Source organism: Cryptomeria japonica, chromosome 10 (assembly GCF_030272615.1).
Source record: "Cryptomeria japonica chromosome 10, Sugi_1.0, whole genome shotgun sequence".
Lineage (NCBI taxonomy): Eukaryota > Viridiplantae > Streptophyta > Pinopsida > Cupressales > Cupressaceae > Cryptomeria > Cryptomeria japonica.
The window spans coordinates 183,616,046-183,632,297 of NC_081414.1; the positions used below are offsets into that span (position 1 = coordinate 183,616,046).

The following is a 16,252-nucleotide window of genomic DNA, read 5'->3' on the forward strand; positions in this document are numbered from 1 at the left end:
CACTTGAACATAGCATAGTGAGATTGAAATCTAGTTATTCCCGTTTTCAATAATTAAATATTTAAATGTTTTCTATACAATGATTCAGAAAATACGTGGTTCATTATCAATTTCAAATGCTTCTTTAACCCAGTCAATCCCTCCAATTCTCTATCCCATGTTAATTTAACTACCTATTTGTCTGCCCAACTAAAGAAAACAAAGCTATGGCGACAATCACAAGAAAAATACCTATCTGATGCACTTCAACTTCTTGTGTGCCCTAAACCAGGAAATGAGTTGATTTTGTCATAATGTTTTTGAGTGTTCTTGAGTATCAGCGTGTTGATTGATGAAGATTTGATTAATTGGTGTTGATGCAACTATTGTGGATGGTTCTAACGTTCTTGTTGGTGTTTCCTAATCATGTCTTATTTGTTTAGCTGGTCCACATTGATCATTGTGCATGAAATTGAAGATCTTATGGGTTCAGTGATGTTCTTCGTGTTATGTGACATTTTCGGTGGTGTAGCATGTTGTGGATAATCTTGGTGAGATTTCTAGTGGTGTTGCATGTTCGTGGATTTGATTTGGGTTCATGCTATGTCGTCATGGCATTGTATTGGTCTGGTGGTTGATATATGTATTGTGTGATGTAATTTTGTAATTAGGTCTTAAGGGTTGAGCTGACCTTGTAGTCAAAATTGATGATTTGTATGAATAGGTGTCATTCATTTAATTTAGATATTGGTATTGTGTATACATTATCAGAGAGTGGTGCATGTGTGAACAAGCGAATTCATCTTTCACTAAGAAGTGTAGAACAGAGTGTTGCAGAGCAGACAAATGTCCTTAACCGGAACTGTCATCAAGCATTTAGAGATGCTATTCTTTCAGTTCATCTAATCCAGATTGTTATCCGATCTTTGTAAAGCAGTGAACCTTCCTCAGGGTTGTAATTCTTCTTATTTTTTATCAGTGAGCTCTGGGCAATGTGTCTAAATGCATGTGCATTCCCCATTGTAATATTTTCACATACTACTGCAGAGTATCATCTTATCATGGGTAGGTTCCCACCGTGATTTTTCCCTTAACCGGGTTTTCTACATCAAAATCTTGGTGTTATGTTTGTTGGTGTTATTATGTTTATCTTTGTTCTTGCTGCAATTGATCAGATATTAAATTGTGTTTAAACTGTTAGATCCGATGAAAACTGATTCACCCCTTCCCCCCACCTCATCTCAGTTTTCCTTCATTGTTATTGCCAACACTTGTAAATGTCAAGTTTTATTCACGTGATTTTAAACATTATTAAAAACAACTTATCAAAAAATAAAAAAATTGCAAACACTAAAATTTGAAGTTCACATTAGAAAATAAAATGACAAGAAAAAAAATAATTTTGCTATAACTATTTTTGTAACAAATGTTCACTTTCTAAACTTTTGAAGTCATAAAATAATAATCTATTTTGAAATACAAGCATCTATTATATTATTTAAAAAATTGCAATCATTAGTCTACATTAACTCAAAATTGGATATAGATGTCAATTTTAAAAGTTAGATTTGTGTCAGTTTCTTTTTAAAGTGTGACACCTTATTGAACTTCTACCCATTAACATATATGTGTGTACATTTATATCTCCATCTTTTAGTTGGCCACGAGATTTTTCTTTTTGAAATAAAGTAACTATGGTTTACTATTACTTACCTCTCTTCTAAGTGTAATGTCCCCTTTCCAATCAAGATGTGTTTGTGGAATAAAAGTCAATTTCCTCTCTCTAGTGAGTTAAGTCAAGGCCTAAGTATAGTTCATCATCATTCTTAGGATGCTTGCCAATGTATTAGAAGTTGCAAAGGTCTCAAAATTCTAAGTGGGGTGTTTTCTAGTCATATCTCCAAGTATTTACAAGTTGTCAGAGCTTTGGAGTTTTGGAGTTCTTTGCTCCAACCTCTATTTTCCCTTACTTCTATCAATTCATTAAATTTCATCTTACATGCATGCCTCTCTTCTAAACCCCATTTTCCCCCTTATCAGATTTTCAAACTTGGCCTTATCAACATGCCTTTTGACCAATCTTCGCACCTCGTATCAATCAATTCAATCCATAACACAAATCTGCAAAAGTGAAGATCTCTCAAGATGTCAGTTCCAATATCCATAGAAGTTAAGAAGGCATGTAATTGCTTTGGATTATTTACAAGAAATTATCGTGCACTTGGTTCCTACTGCTACAGTTGAAAGGGGTGTGTTTGGATTGCAATCTAAGTTTGGTTAAAGTGAGGCATGCTTTCATATTACCATAGTTTTTTGTAATCAATAGTTGGAATCGATACGAATTACATCTCACCTTGTTCTGTGGAATTCTTCATGCTCGTGAGTGATCCCACTACAAATTATGTGGAATTCTTCATGCTCGTGAGTGATCCCACTACAAATTATGTTACTCTTTGTTTGCCAACATTATAAAAGACTTTATAAGTTTCATTATTACGAGATCAAGGATCATATCTCTTAAAGTAGTCATGAATTCCTCATCTCTAGAGTCCCTCTAGCCTTAAAGTCAGAGTTGAAGCCACGGGGAAGAATACCCCACAATCAACCACACTTTACTATCGCCAAAATTTACTTTTGGTAAAACCAGATGAGAAATCATACCGGAACTAAAGTTTCGTGTGCAAATCTTTGATGCACTTGAAATTAAAAAAATAGGTACAAACGTTCACCTTGAATTTGCACGTTTTACCAAAAACATGTAACAAGAAAGTCTAAATCAGAAATTTGTTTAGTCGATATGATAGTTGAAAATATTGCCATAAAATGATTCAACATGCCATACATTAAAATAGAAGAGTTTTTCATTAAACAGTAAAAATTCCTTTAAAAAAAGGGAATGACAGCTACAGACAGATTCTGCCCAAATAAATAAAAATTAAATAGGTCAAAACATTACACGTCCAGAACTACCCGAGCACGCATCAAATTTTTATAAACAAATCAGGTTCACATGCAAATGTAAAATATAATTCAATCACTATCTTCTAGGAATCCATATTCCTAACAGTCATAAATATACTCCAATTAGTATATACAATAATATATTTTGAAATTCTATGTAGTTATAGTACTATCACTATGCTCTTCCTCCATTAGACAAGGGTAAATAATGACAAAAGAATCATACTACACTGTTAGCTATATAAAAAGCATATTTGTTGGAACATGAAAAAAACCCTACATGCTTTCATTAGGACACGAAAAAAAAAATTCAGATCATGCTACCATGTTGAAATTTATTTGGAGCACTGCATCTTTATTATTGTAAATCCTATACCATCAATAATAATGAATAATCTACACTCATATTGGAAGCAATAGTTACAGTCTACAAATAGAACTTAAATATGCTACATGAAACATGATCAAGAGATCAGACATCCCATGCATTTGTCACTTTGACAAAAATACCGGTACACAAAATTGTCACTTTAACAGCTTCCTGAAACTTCTCTGCAATAGATTAACCATGTCCTTAAATCGTACTTCCAATGCATAATATAGTTTAAAACAAAGACTATGATGAGTTTTCAATGCTAGAAAAAGCCAAAACTCTGGGCTTGAACCTACCCTTGCTAATCAGATAACTTAAGTCAACAGGAAATTGGTTGTTGCTTCAGATATCCTGAAAAAATCAAAATAATACAAAACTACTCCAAATCAGGTAGAAACCTTTGTACTGTCCGCTCGTTCACTATACTCAGAAACCTCTGCAGCTTCAGTTTGTATTGCCTCCACAACACCAACCTCAGCAGGGCGTATAATTCTGTCATGGAGAATATAGCCGAGCTGCACATGAACCACCAGATATGCATTAAGACCCTTAGCAAAGCAAAGGAAATCCAAGTCTTTAATCCAGCCCCAATGGGGAACAACATGTGTTTCAAACTCTGCCATTTAACATTCAACAACCAATTTATTTTCTTATTTTCTAACATCCATTATCTTTGCTCTCCTCTCTTGTGAGACTACTAGAAGCATAGATATGTTAAATACATCCATCTCTCAAACAATTTTTAAATAGATGTATTTCAGATATCTATGGTAGTAAATCTTGAATTTCCAAAAACTCTAAACTAAATCTTAAATTACTATATATCCTGATATCCATAATTGATAAGTAACTGCACAACTGTTAAAACATATATATAATATTTCACATAAATAATACAAGTTAATGCCAATGTGAAAATTCTTTGCAGATTTTAGCATCGTCCATTTATTATGAATGATTAATTCCTATTACATCATAATGCAAAGCCTGTTACTGATAAGTACCTCCAAAGTGATATAATCCGGAAATTCATGCACTAAATTATATCTTAAATTTCCATAATATAACTTTAAACAAGTCTTAAATTACTATATTGATATTGCTTGTTGTTTCAAGCAACATGAATTTACAGAAAGTAATTCTGAATTAAATCTTAAATTGTTAACCATCTTAATATCAAATTTATTTAATTATTAATCTTAATAGCAATCTTCACTGATAAATTACCATTCAAATATATGGTATATATAAATATTATTTTAATTAAGGCCCCTGATATATATAAGGCTAAAACCACTACTACTTGTATTGTAACTACACCGTTGGTTAGTTTGCATGTGATTACAAGTTCCAACCCCTCACAATAAGACTTGCAATGCTATCTCAAGCTAGCTCTATTGCTATATGCATATGAAATAACTGAAGATGTATTGCACGATTCATGATACATTACCATATTTGTGAGTTGCAGGTTGAGATTAACAATGTGCATTGTTTTAGCAATTAAATAAAACTAGTACACCAAAATTGTCTAAGACTTGAAATATAACCATATAATAACACCAACATCTATGCCACTGATGATCATTTATGTCTGTACAAATTACTGTCACGATCCCAAAGAGAATTCCTTCATACCATAAATCAAAGAAAAGATATTTTATGAGACATACCTTTAAGACCACACCCACAGTGCCAACTTCCTTACTTGCATCTGGAAATTGAAATACTGCCATATGCCTATGAGGATCAAATTGCTCATTTATTGGGTCAAACTTCTCAATTCCATACTTTTTAAACACCTGCAGTCCATACCAACATCATTAGAATAAACCTCTGCCATAAAACCTTACTATTTCATATCTAATGAATGCTTAGATTCCCAAACTTCCTGAAACAGTTAATAGATGTTGACTTTAGCACCTAAGAAAGTTAAGGCCAGGAAAATTAGGTTACATCAGATAGTTGTTTTTCTGTCATCTCCACTCCTTCTAAGAGTGTTTTCAGAAGTGCTGCAGCACCATTTGAATCTTTTGAGGCGTCTAACTTGCTAAAGCTTTCCTTTGCAACAGATGAAGCTCTTCCCAAATTATCTGCAACATCTAACAAGCTCTTGGCAAAGCTCTGCAATGCAATATATAATAAGAATACAACAGCAGTAGATATCAGTTTACCATCTCAACAAATAATACAGCAACAGTAGGTGTAAATTTACCATATCTACAATATTTTATAAGTAGAACTCATTGAAAATATAGAATCGATCAAAACATTCCATATGCAAGTCCAAAATACTAACTCTTCGTTCAGTATATCCCTAAAAATTGACAAGAATAGGCACCTGTATTGCAAACTTTTTTGAGTTTTCTGCATCACGCCTTGTTCTATCCATGACATTCTCAACTTCTGCATAGCTCCGAAGAACCTTCTCCTGCATTGACTGAATTTCTTTGTGCTTAACCTTCAATAGTTCTTCTTTCTCCTCTACAAGCCGAATCAAATCCTCTGTAGTAAGTTCCTTCTCTTCATCTGAATCTAATTCTGATTCTGACTCTGACTCATTTTTCTTCACATTATTCTTGGGCTCTGTCCGTGCTCTCTTCACAGCTTCCCCTTTTCCTACTGAGTCTGGTTTCTTTTGACTAACAGGCTCAACAGGTTCCTCTCCTTTATTCCCCAGTGAACTCTCTGTCGATGAATCTGTATTTGATTCCTTTTGTGACAAATCAGGTGATGTAACAGAGGAGAAAAATGACAACTTCTGAGTTAAAAAAGCAGGCTGAGGTCGAGAGAAGGCTTGAATTGTTTCACAGGAACCCCACAGCAACTGCACATGAAATTTAACTTTGGTAAAACTAAACATGAATAGAAAATAAAAGAACATGGCATAAACCCATATTGTTTAATAATTTCCTATTCTGGTTTGAGTTGTTGCAGATATCAAGCTAAATGGTTTAGCTTGAATAATATTCAAAAGTAATTGCTATATCCATGATATGAATATGTTGACCACCATATCCGAACCTCAAATACAAACATTATTTCTAGATATATTATTTATTATATGCTGCCCAAACTATTATCTAAGTTTTCCACAATAATCAAGAAATTTATAGCCTACTCACCATCAAACTTCTAAGAACATATTTTTCAGAAGAAAAACATAAACATCTATCTGACCCTATAGATACCCACACTTCTGTTTGATGTAACTAAAAGCAGGGACGACCATGCTTTCAAACTCAATAAGATGCAATGAAATAAGTCAATAAAAATATCATACATAAGCAAGGCAAATGAAAAAATATTTTCCCAAAAAGCATATTTAAGAAAAATAAAATCACCATTGTATCAATAATCTTGGTTGGAAAATCATCTCTATATATGCAAGAGTTTAGAACACAACAATAATGCAAATATACTACCAATAGACCATCGCACTAATTTTGATAAACTCTATCAAAACAAAAAAGTTCCATCAAACATGACTGTACAAAATGCATATTAACTGCAATTTTCCAGTTTAATGCAAACGTAAATACAGCCTCCTTTGATTACAAATGATATTATTATCTCTTCTGTTTGAGGACTATTATTTCTAGTAGCATACAGCCTTTTCAGAATCCATCTAGTTCAGGCATCAAATTTTGCAAGACCAAGTTCATGATTTTTCGTATTTTTGTAAGGCTATATGTTAATTTTGTCTATAAATACTATTAAGTAGAAAAAGAAAACCATTACATATATATTAGTGTGTAATTTTAAGGTTCTTGGCTTTAATATATGTCCTTCTATAGAGCTTACATGTTTTAAAGGCTGTGTATTTTTGTATCTTTGATTTCTACAATTTACCCACATAATTGTAGTTATTAGATACTTCTTTACACAACCTATAACTCCTTGTCCGCTCATGATATGAAAAGTTAGTATTTTTTTGGCAAAAAGAGACATGCATCATCCATTGTGACCAAATGATACTTGTAAAGATCATGACAATAGATTTTACTAGTTATGTTTGGTTTAGCAAATATAGTCATCAAATGTAATGTCCCTCTTTGGGATATTCCTGATCTTTAACTTAAAACAATAATTTTTACTAAAAATAATAATATCTTTATCAAAGCTAAAGAATTTATGACAATATTCAGATCAATAAATCATAGCACAATACTCAAAGTCAATCATATCGTGAATTCTCTAGAAATACTTGCAAATCTGCTGAATTGAAAGTTTCATCCCTAACTCAATAGTTGCAATATCAAGGGTTTTCATCCTTAGCTTTCCAAAGAGCATGAAAGGGTTTTCTTCCTCCCAACTGTTAGACCACCTTGGAGGGTTTTTGTCCTTGACCAAGATTTGGGTTTTCATCCAAACTTGATAAGAGAAAGAAAGGGTTTCCATCCTTCCAATTCTCATGTATCCAAAAGGGATTTTGTCCTTCCAATTTGCAAGATACTACTTAGAATTCACAACTGATAACATCGCTGACTTGATGCTTCAATGAATTTCTACTTTATATTTTTTTCTGAATGAATTGATACTAAAAAATATGAATTTCTGAGTTGATTGAGTTTCTTGGATGAAACAATACCTAAATGAATTGATACTTGAATGAATTGATATTTGAATGGATGATGCTTGAATGGTTGATGTTTGAATGATTGATGTTTGAATGATTGAGATTTGAATGATTGGTGTTTGAAAGATTTGATCCTTGAATGATTGAAGTTTGAATGATGAATTGATTGATTTGATAGATTGATTGCTTGATTGCTTTTCAATGAACCGATTTGCCCTTTTCTTGAAACAGTCACCACCCTTCACAAGTAATGAGTCACTACCCTTCTTTGCTACCCTTTTGAGAATAATAATTTATTTCCAAATTGATTGCTTGAAATAATACATTTATTCCCAATTGATTATTCATTGCTGATTGCCGGTCTCTTCCCAAGAAATGATCTCCTCTTTATATCTTGTTATTGAGGGAGTCACAGATTTTTGTTATTGAGGGAGTCACAGATTTCCACAATTACCAACCTTTGAAAGAGTACAACCCTTTATTCTTAATCACTATTTTAAACTCATAATTTAATTTTAATTTTCATTGAATCTCCTTTATTTTAGGAAATCGCTGCCCTTGGTATTCTTTAATTTAACCTTGGTCAACTCCCTATAAAGGATCGCTGCCATCTTAATTTAAATGCCTTGGTTATGAAATTAAGGGCCGCAATAATGAATTGTATTAAGGCTGTGATCTCTTGTAATTGGCAGAGTGTTGGCGTGTGTTTTATGCACGCGCAACTCAGAATAAAATACCCAAAGATGTCCTACTCTCTCTTGATCAAAATGTTCTATATGCTAAACCGATGGACTATGAGATCACAAAGGCGACTCCAAGGTCCCAATTCATGTGGATAGTCTCAGTTGGTTCGTTGTGATATGATGGTAATCTCATGGGGGACTTACACAATTGTTCGAGGAGTGAATGAATCAAAAGATTTTGTTGATTGCCAACACTTGTAACTTTCTCTTTTTTGAAAAAGTTTTGCAATAAGTTCTTTTCAATCCTACTTCTACTAAGACTTGGACAAAAGGGGGCAAAAGGGAGGGTTTTGGAAGATAATTCTAACCCTCGGTTAATCCTATGAACTTTGGAGACAGAAATTGCCAAAAGTGGAATACAAAACCAATTCTTGTTTAGCCAAATTCAACAACTACACAAGAATGGTGCTATCTTATAAGGAATTCAAAAGATTTTCATATCATTGATATTCACCAACATTTCGAACAATGAATATAGCAATAGAAGTTAAGTTTTCATTTATTGGTTCAAGCTAACTTTGCACAATAATTGAAAATCATCCAATTATCAAAAGTATGAACACATCCATTCCACATTAAGCAATTCTATCAAATCCTTCATTCAATCTATCACCTTGAAAATGAAATATATTCTATTGAGAGCCAAGAAACCATGCTAACTTGCAAAAGTAGACAAAAATTCACCAACAATTGAACAATGAATAATGTCTTAGCACTTAAGAAGTATCACTACAACAATTTCTCCAAAATCTCTCTCTTTACAAATGAGGAGTGTTGAAATTAGACTTTCAGATTTAATGGAAAACTCAGAAATTGAATCTTAATTGATTTGCTGTTTAGTTTAGTGACTTTCAGAATTAGGCATAAACATAAAGATGAACAATAATGAAACACGGCACGCAAATACCCTGAGAAAACCTCCTAAGAGGAAAAACCCAGCAATAAAGACCCACAGGTCTGATTATGCATTCAATTCCAAAAGGTAACAATGTGTACTTAGCTGCAACTCAGATCTGAGATCTGTATTCTGCACACTTGCATAAATCTGATTTGCTTCTTTATCATGAACAGGTTTGCACTAGGTTCGTACTTCCACAGGGAATAAGTCTGCCCTTTCAAGTGAATATATTTGCTTCGGGTCTGTATCAGATCTGCACCTCGAAGAACTTGCTATCAACAGCAACAAAGGATCAGATCTGCACCTTGAGGGACTTGCTATCAACAGCAACAATATTCGCTATGATCTTGAACAGATTCGCTATAATCTCCTTCAACAGATTCGCCAAGCTCAGTAACAACTTTCGCACCTTTAAAGCAGATATCCTTTTTCGCTGTTTGTGTGTGTATTGAATGGCAAATGACTTTGTTATATATGAGTTCTAACGTGCAAGTTTTCCTTTAGGGTCGGCCCCATATTTTGGCGCCCATATTTTATATTTAAACCTTCACATGTTACCTTAATTGTTCTGCCCTATTTAAGGGTCACACGCTACATGGGAATAGGACCCAACTGAGTCTCCACGTTACATCAAGAAGAAGGGCCCAGCCCTATAAAGATTCGAATCCTTATTTATTTTCCTCACTAAGTTACAATAAACTAACAAGGAGCAGGGTTTATATAGACACCCCATTACAAAGCAACAACCCAAATTGATAAAAGATCAACGGCCAAGATTAAAACATTAAAGCCCTAATTAGGGTTTGTTACAATAGTTATCCAAAGTGGGCCAATGAGAAATAAACAACTATTAAATCCAACTTTCTTCTAGAAGTGGGTGTCCCTTATCCTCTTCTTTGACAGAAAATTCGATGAACCTAGTCACTATGGGACCCAACTCTTCCATTGGGACACTTGGCATAATGTCGCCCTTGTATTCCATCAAGTCCATCTTATCATCTTTTGAAGACCATCCTCAATGTTGCTTCCAAATTGGATTTGCGGAAGTGAAGAAGTTGCTTTGAACTTTGGCCTTCAGGTTTTCTACATTCATGTCCTTGTCTTGAACTATCTCCTGCTCAAGCACATCAAAGACTACGACGAAGACCTTGTCTTGGATTGCTTTGATCGTTTCTTCTATTTTGGCATCATCAATCTTCATCTTTTCCAATTAATATTTATGGATTAAGGAATTTTTCTTTGCCTTCTTCTTTTCTTGAAGTCTTCGAGGTCCACATGACAAAGGTTGGTATCCCCAACCCTCATCACGATCTTGGACTCTAGTTTTAGTTCTTTGTTATTGAACCTCATCTACACATTTTTTTGAAATCCTTCCTTGAGTTGACATCTACCACCTGAAAATAATGAAAATTTTCTAAGTTAAAAAAAAGTAATAAGGGAGTTTAAAGTTCATTTCCAACCTAGAATACAAAGTTTGAAGGAACTACGAAGGATAATTCTGATTTAACTTATGAAATTCCAGAAATTGTAACTGAAATCAGTCTTTAGAAATTTTGAAAATCAGACTTAGAAAAAAGCATAAAAAGCAAGATTATTTGAAAATGAAAAATTCTCTTGCAAATCTAAAATCTTAGGAATTCCAAATAAAAGAAATCTTTGAAGTTTGAAAGAAATTGGAATTCTAAAAAAAAATCTGCCTTCAAAACTGTAAAAAGCAGCATGCTCTCTTCAGTGATATTCGAAGAATTTGAGGTGGAAAATCCGTGTGCAAGTCTGAGAATCAGAAATTCAGACTGAAAGAAGGAAGTCTTGAAGTGCGAACTGAACTTGAAACTCTGAAAAATCTACCTTAGAAATTTTTATAAACCTGAAAATATTAAAGAAATTCTTCAAAAGAATTGCTTCCAACTTGGCCTGATTTCTTCCTTAAATCGCCTTGCACCGGAAATTCACTTTGAAAATCCACCTTGCAACTTGAAAGATATTCTTTCTCGAGCTCCAATTTTCAAATCTGAGAACCAACTTGTGAATGAATGAATGCCAATGTCTAAGTTTATAGAGAATTCAATCCTTGCCTACCTTTGTTTTTTTGTTTTAATTTCAATGGCAATTTCTTCCCTTCTAGAAGCTCTCCTCTTTAACCGAATTCTTTTTTCCTCTCTTTCAACACTTTGCCAAAAATTCTCAAACTCTTCTCACTTAGCTTGGGCGGACTTCATCTTTGATCAAGGAATTTTCCAACCATCCTGGGTGGACTTCATGCATGGTTGAGGAAGTTTTTCATGTCCCAAGGCGGGCTTTTGCTCGACTTCAAGAATTTCTCCTCACACCTTGGGTGGACTTACTATGAGGATAGAGAATTTTGCCAAAGCATAGGCGGACTTTGCATGAGCACAAGGAAATTTCTTCTAGCATGGGCAGACTTTGACATCGATTGGAAATTTTACTCACCATGCCATGTCGAACTTCATCATTGATTGGAAATTTTACCAAGTTGCCACACCTAGCCAAAATTATGACTTTTTCTCTTCTCAAAATACCAATACTCAACCATTTTTCTCACCCATTCCTAGGGCGGACTTCATGCTGCTTGGAGGAAGTTTTCCACTTGCCATGGGTGGACTTGATGATAGAAAAGGATTATGCACACATCCCTAGGCGGACTTTGGCAAGGGTAAGGAAATTTTCACCAAGGCATGGGCGGACTTTGCCATTGAACAAGAAATTATTCCCCTCATGCCATGGCAAACTTGAAGTTGCTTTGGAAACTTTACCATAGGGAGGGCGGACTTGGTGTTGGCACAAGAATTTTATGCTTCCCTAGGGCAGACTTCATCATGAAACAAGAAAATCTTCCATGGATAGACATTCTTCATGGTTTAAACAAAGAACTTCTTGATCCAAGTTCCAAACTCGGCCACTTTTCATGATCTTCAATTAGCCTTATGGAAAATATCCTCTAGATTCGAAAGCAACTTCATATCTAATTTGTTCTAGATGAACCTTCTTGACTTGACTCTTTTTATGACTTTGAAACCATCTGATCCCGAAAAAAAAAAAAAAAGCAACCTTTTATTTTTAGAAAAAAAAAAAAAAGCAGACCAAAAAAGCAAGTTGTTGGATTGGCCCCAAATTGTCAAAAACAAAACTTTCTAAATTTAGAAAAAAAACAAAAAAAAATTCCTACAAAATAGGAAGTTGTCAGAATTGACCCCGAGAAATTGCGATTTTACTCCTTCAACCTATTTGAGCACATCCGTAGCATCAGAACGCCCTTTTGACCACTCATTAAATTTGATGAATCCTCCAATTTTTGAAAAACTTGACTCATTTGTAGAGGCAAGAGATTGGAGACAAAACCCTACAACGCCAAAACACTACCCTAAAAAGTGAAAACAAGGGGGCCCCCATTTGCAATGGGATGATGTGTGAAAACGTCACAACATGGAGGAATGACATCAAAAGACAAAATGAAAAACAAGGGGGCCCCCATTTGCAATGGGATGATGTGTGAAAACGTCACAACATGGAGGAATGACATCAAAAGACAAAATGAAAGGTCAACTTTATATTTCAAACCACCTGCCTTTCCATAAATCATTTGGTCCCCGTCAAATTCTACATTGAAAGCAAGAGCTAGATGATTGTGACAATCAAGGGATGTATTTGTGAATCTTATATTTGAATCACATAGATATTGCCTTCTAGAGAGCTCAATATAAACTCATCTTTTAGCATAAATGTTTCTTCTATGTGATTATTGGTGTTGTTGTAAATATACATATTACACAAAGTGCATCTCCCATTGGACTAGAAACTAACAAGGACAAGTAACTGCCGTTGTGGGAGATAATTGATAAAAGTGGGGTTAGCATATGAATTCCCCCTTCATGATACTGGATACTATTTGAATCCATCTTTGCAGAGTTCAAAAACTTTGACAATTTGTCTAAATTGCTTTTGTACTCATTTTAAGAATGGAGTTTTGACTAAATTGTAGATGATCATATTTTGATAAACATGTATACTTTAAGCACAAAGGTGGGGTTTCTTTGGTCAAAAGACCAAAAAATGTTCGATGGATGTCACTGTATCTTTTGAGCTAGCCATGTGATTCATCTGCTTATGAGGATACTTGAAATGTGCTTGAATATATGCATTCCAAGAAACGCAACTATTGGAGAAATGTATGAATGATTTGATGTTTGTTCACCACAACCTCCACCTTAAGCTTAAGTAAACTCAAGGTTAATAAGATACAATTAATAATTATTGATAAATTACAATTGTTGTTTCCATTTATTTTCCAATGTTAATTACTATTTTTCTAGAAATTATTTTATGTTCATCGCTAATGTATAAATTTAATTTGACAATATCAAGTAGCATTAAGGAAGATCAATCCAAATTCCAAATGGATCATAAATGATAAAGAGCTAGTAATCTTTGGATTGATTCTAAAGAGATTGATTGAATAAGGAGAGGCTATGCCCCTAGGGCTTCATTAGTGAGACCTGCAGGAGCCTAATGTAGCATACTTTGCAACAACAAGAGTCACTGGCTCACTTCAATTTTTGTTATTTCATACTTTGCACTTAGTACTAGTAGCTTAGATTGTAATATATTTTCAGATTTTAACTTCACAGTCAAACCATGTACTTGTAGTATGTCACTATATAGAAATGCAATACCATACATGCTTTGTGTAATGTAATCAGCAATCTCAAAATTAATTAAAAAATGACATATTCAAAAATTCACAGTGTAAACTCTCATTTCACTTCACTGTCTATCTCTATGCAATTACACGGCCTTCAGATGAAATAAATCGCTGCTTCTTTTTACTTTTTCTCTATTTTTATCTGCATTTTTTGGATTCTCAATTTTTGAAAAAAGATCTTCATTATTTGGTTTTCCGATTAGAATTTTTGTCACTATGGGATTAAATGATTATCAAAATGTCAGTGTAAGTTCAGCACTTTGCAAAAATTTCATCTTCTTTTACTCATTTTGATAATTGCATCTTCCCATCCCCTGTAATCCCTAAAATGAAAAAATCAGAAAAAAATTGTACCCAAAACTTGAAGAGAGACTACTGGTGATGATAACTTGTTGAAAAATATGGGCAACCTGCTTTTTTATTTCTCAGTAAAAGTGCAACCTGTATAGTTTTGTTAGCTTATTATTCCTTCTCAAAAAAAAAATTGTCTTCTTCCTTGTTCTTGTGATCAAATAGCATAGAACGTCTTAGATTTGTTCCTTTATTCCTTGCATTGAATACTTTTATTGTTTGAAATATATACTAGTGTAGCATCTCAACATGCTAAAAAGATGCGATTCGTACATAAGTGTAAAACATAACTCACATACCCATCAACAAACATACATATTAACCTTTCTAAATGCATGGTCACAACAAGGTGATTCCTGGTTTTAGGAAAAATGCGACCCCAGCTTACTCCACACTAGATTACGACCCAACCTTACCTCACACAAGGTTGTCTACAAAACTCAACTTCGCAGGATTTACTCTGCTCAATCCCCAACAAATATATCATCTACAGTAAATAGACATAAATCTCTCTCGTATAAAGACCAAAAAAGCAACTTAAATATTATAATTTGAAAGAAAGAAATTCGAGAACATGCTTAAACCCTAAACCCTAAAGCCCTTAAACGAATGCAAAAGCGTACCTTGTGGGGCGACTGAATATTTTCTTGCATTGTATGACATCTTTTGGGAAGCAGAGTATTAGCAGGCAGTTTAAAACCCCTGGACTGAGTAAAACCTTTCCTTAAAAGCCCTGTTAAACTCCTTGCCGAATTCATCTTCCCGAAGACAAATTATATTCTTATGACGGTTTAAGTAGACAAACAGAAGCCTCGCTCCTGCTGAATTTCTTAAACCTTAGGTTAACCTGAAAAACTAAACTACAAAAATCGCGTGTCAGAAATAAACTAAGCGCCGCTGTAAACAGATACAGAGCTAAACAAGGTCAGAAGGTTCTAGAAGGTTTGTGTTCTACATAAGAAAGGGTTTAATGCTATGAACAATTCCCTACCAAGGAAATTTGAGGATCAAGCTCTAAAATTGTCAATGGTGTTAGGTGGTCTAAAATTAGAATTCTCGATTTTCTTCTTGCTTTTCTTTTCTTTCCTTTCCTATTTTCACATCTTAGCATTAAATTTGAAGATTTCAAAATATTGAAGTCGATTATTATTATTATTACTTAATTTTAGAAAATTTAAAAAATCATAAAATGTAAAGGTAAAAGAGTATTTGAAATATTTTGTTTTAGTATTAGTATTAATTAATTTGGTATTCTTATTGATTTCATAAATAATATTTAATTGTTATTCAAACTAATTTTAATGTTTAAGTTATTATTATTTTTATTTCAATTTTACAAGTATACTTTTAACTTAGGTGAATTTTACAATATAAAGTTGAAAATATATTTTTAGATTCACATTTCACTTTGGGCCTAAATCAACTTAAGTTTAACTAGCTAGTATTCATCGAAATATTTAAATTGTGTGTCTACAACAAGTATAAAAGGACACCATCCCTAAACAATTTAATCATCGAGAATCCTTAATATGTTCATCAATTAGACAACCTTGTTGCATCTATTTTTCACATGATATCAACCCATAATCATTATATAGCATTTTATTAGGAAAGATGTCAAGATGTCGCAACCTTGCTCTCGATGTTA

General features: G+C 33.6%; 1 protein-coding gene across 2 annotated transcripts; it reads right to left on the reverse strand.

The window, feature by feature from the left end:
* Positions 1–3,268: 3,268 nt before the first annotated feature.
* LOC131073561 (grpE protein homolog 2, mitochondrial) lies at positions 3,269–15,705 on the reverse strand. Of its 2 annotated transcripts, XR_009112898.2 has the most exons (6): positions 15,228–15,705; positions 5,655–6,140; positions 5,270–5,437; positions 4,987–5,115; positions 3,610–3,828; positions 3,269–3,492 (listed from the first exon to the last, which is right to left on the reverse strand). XR_009112898.2 is itself a non-coding variant. In XM_058010017.2 (5 exons), exons 1-5 carry the CDS (start codon positions 15,360–15,362, stop codon positions 3,700–3,702), a joined length of 1,047 nt encoding a protein of 348 aa, XP_057866000.2. In that variant the 5' UTR covers positions 15,363–15,705; the 3' UTR covers positions 3,269–3,699. The 2 variants fall into 2 exon arrangements, 1 of the variants encoding a protein (XP_057866000.2); XM_058010017.2 differs by having other exon boundaries at positions 3,269–3,828.
* Between the last annotated feature and the right edge of the window lie 547 nt (positions 15,706–16,252).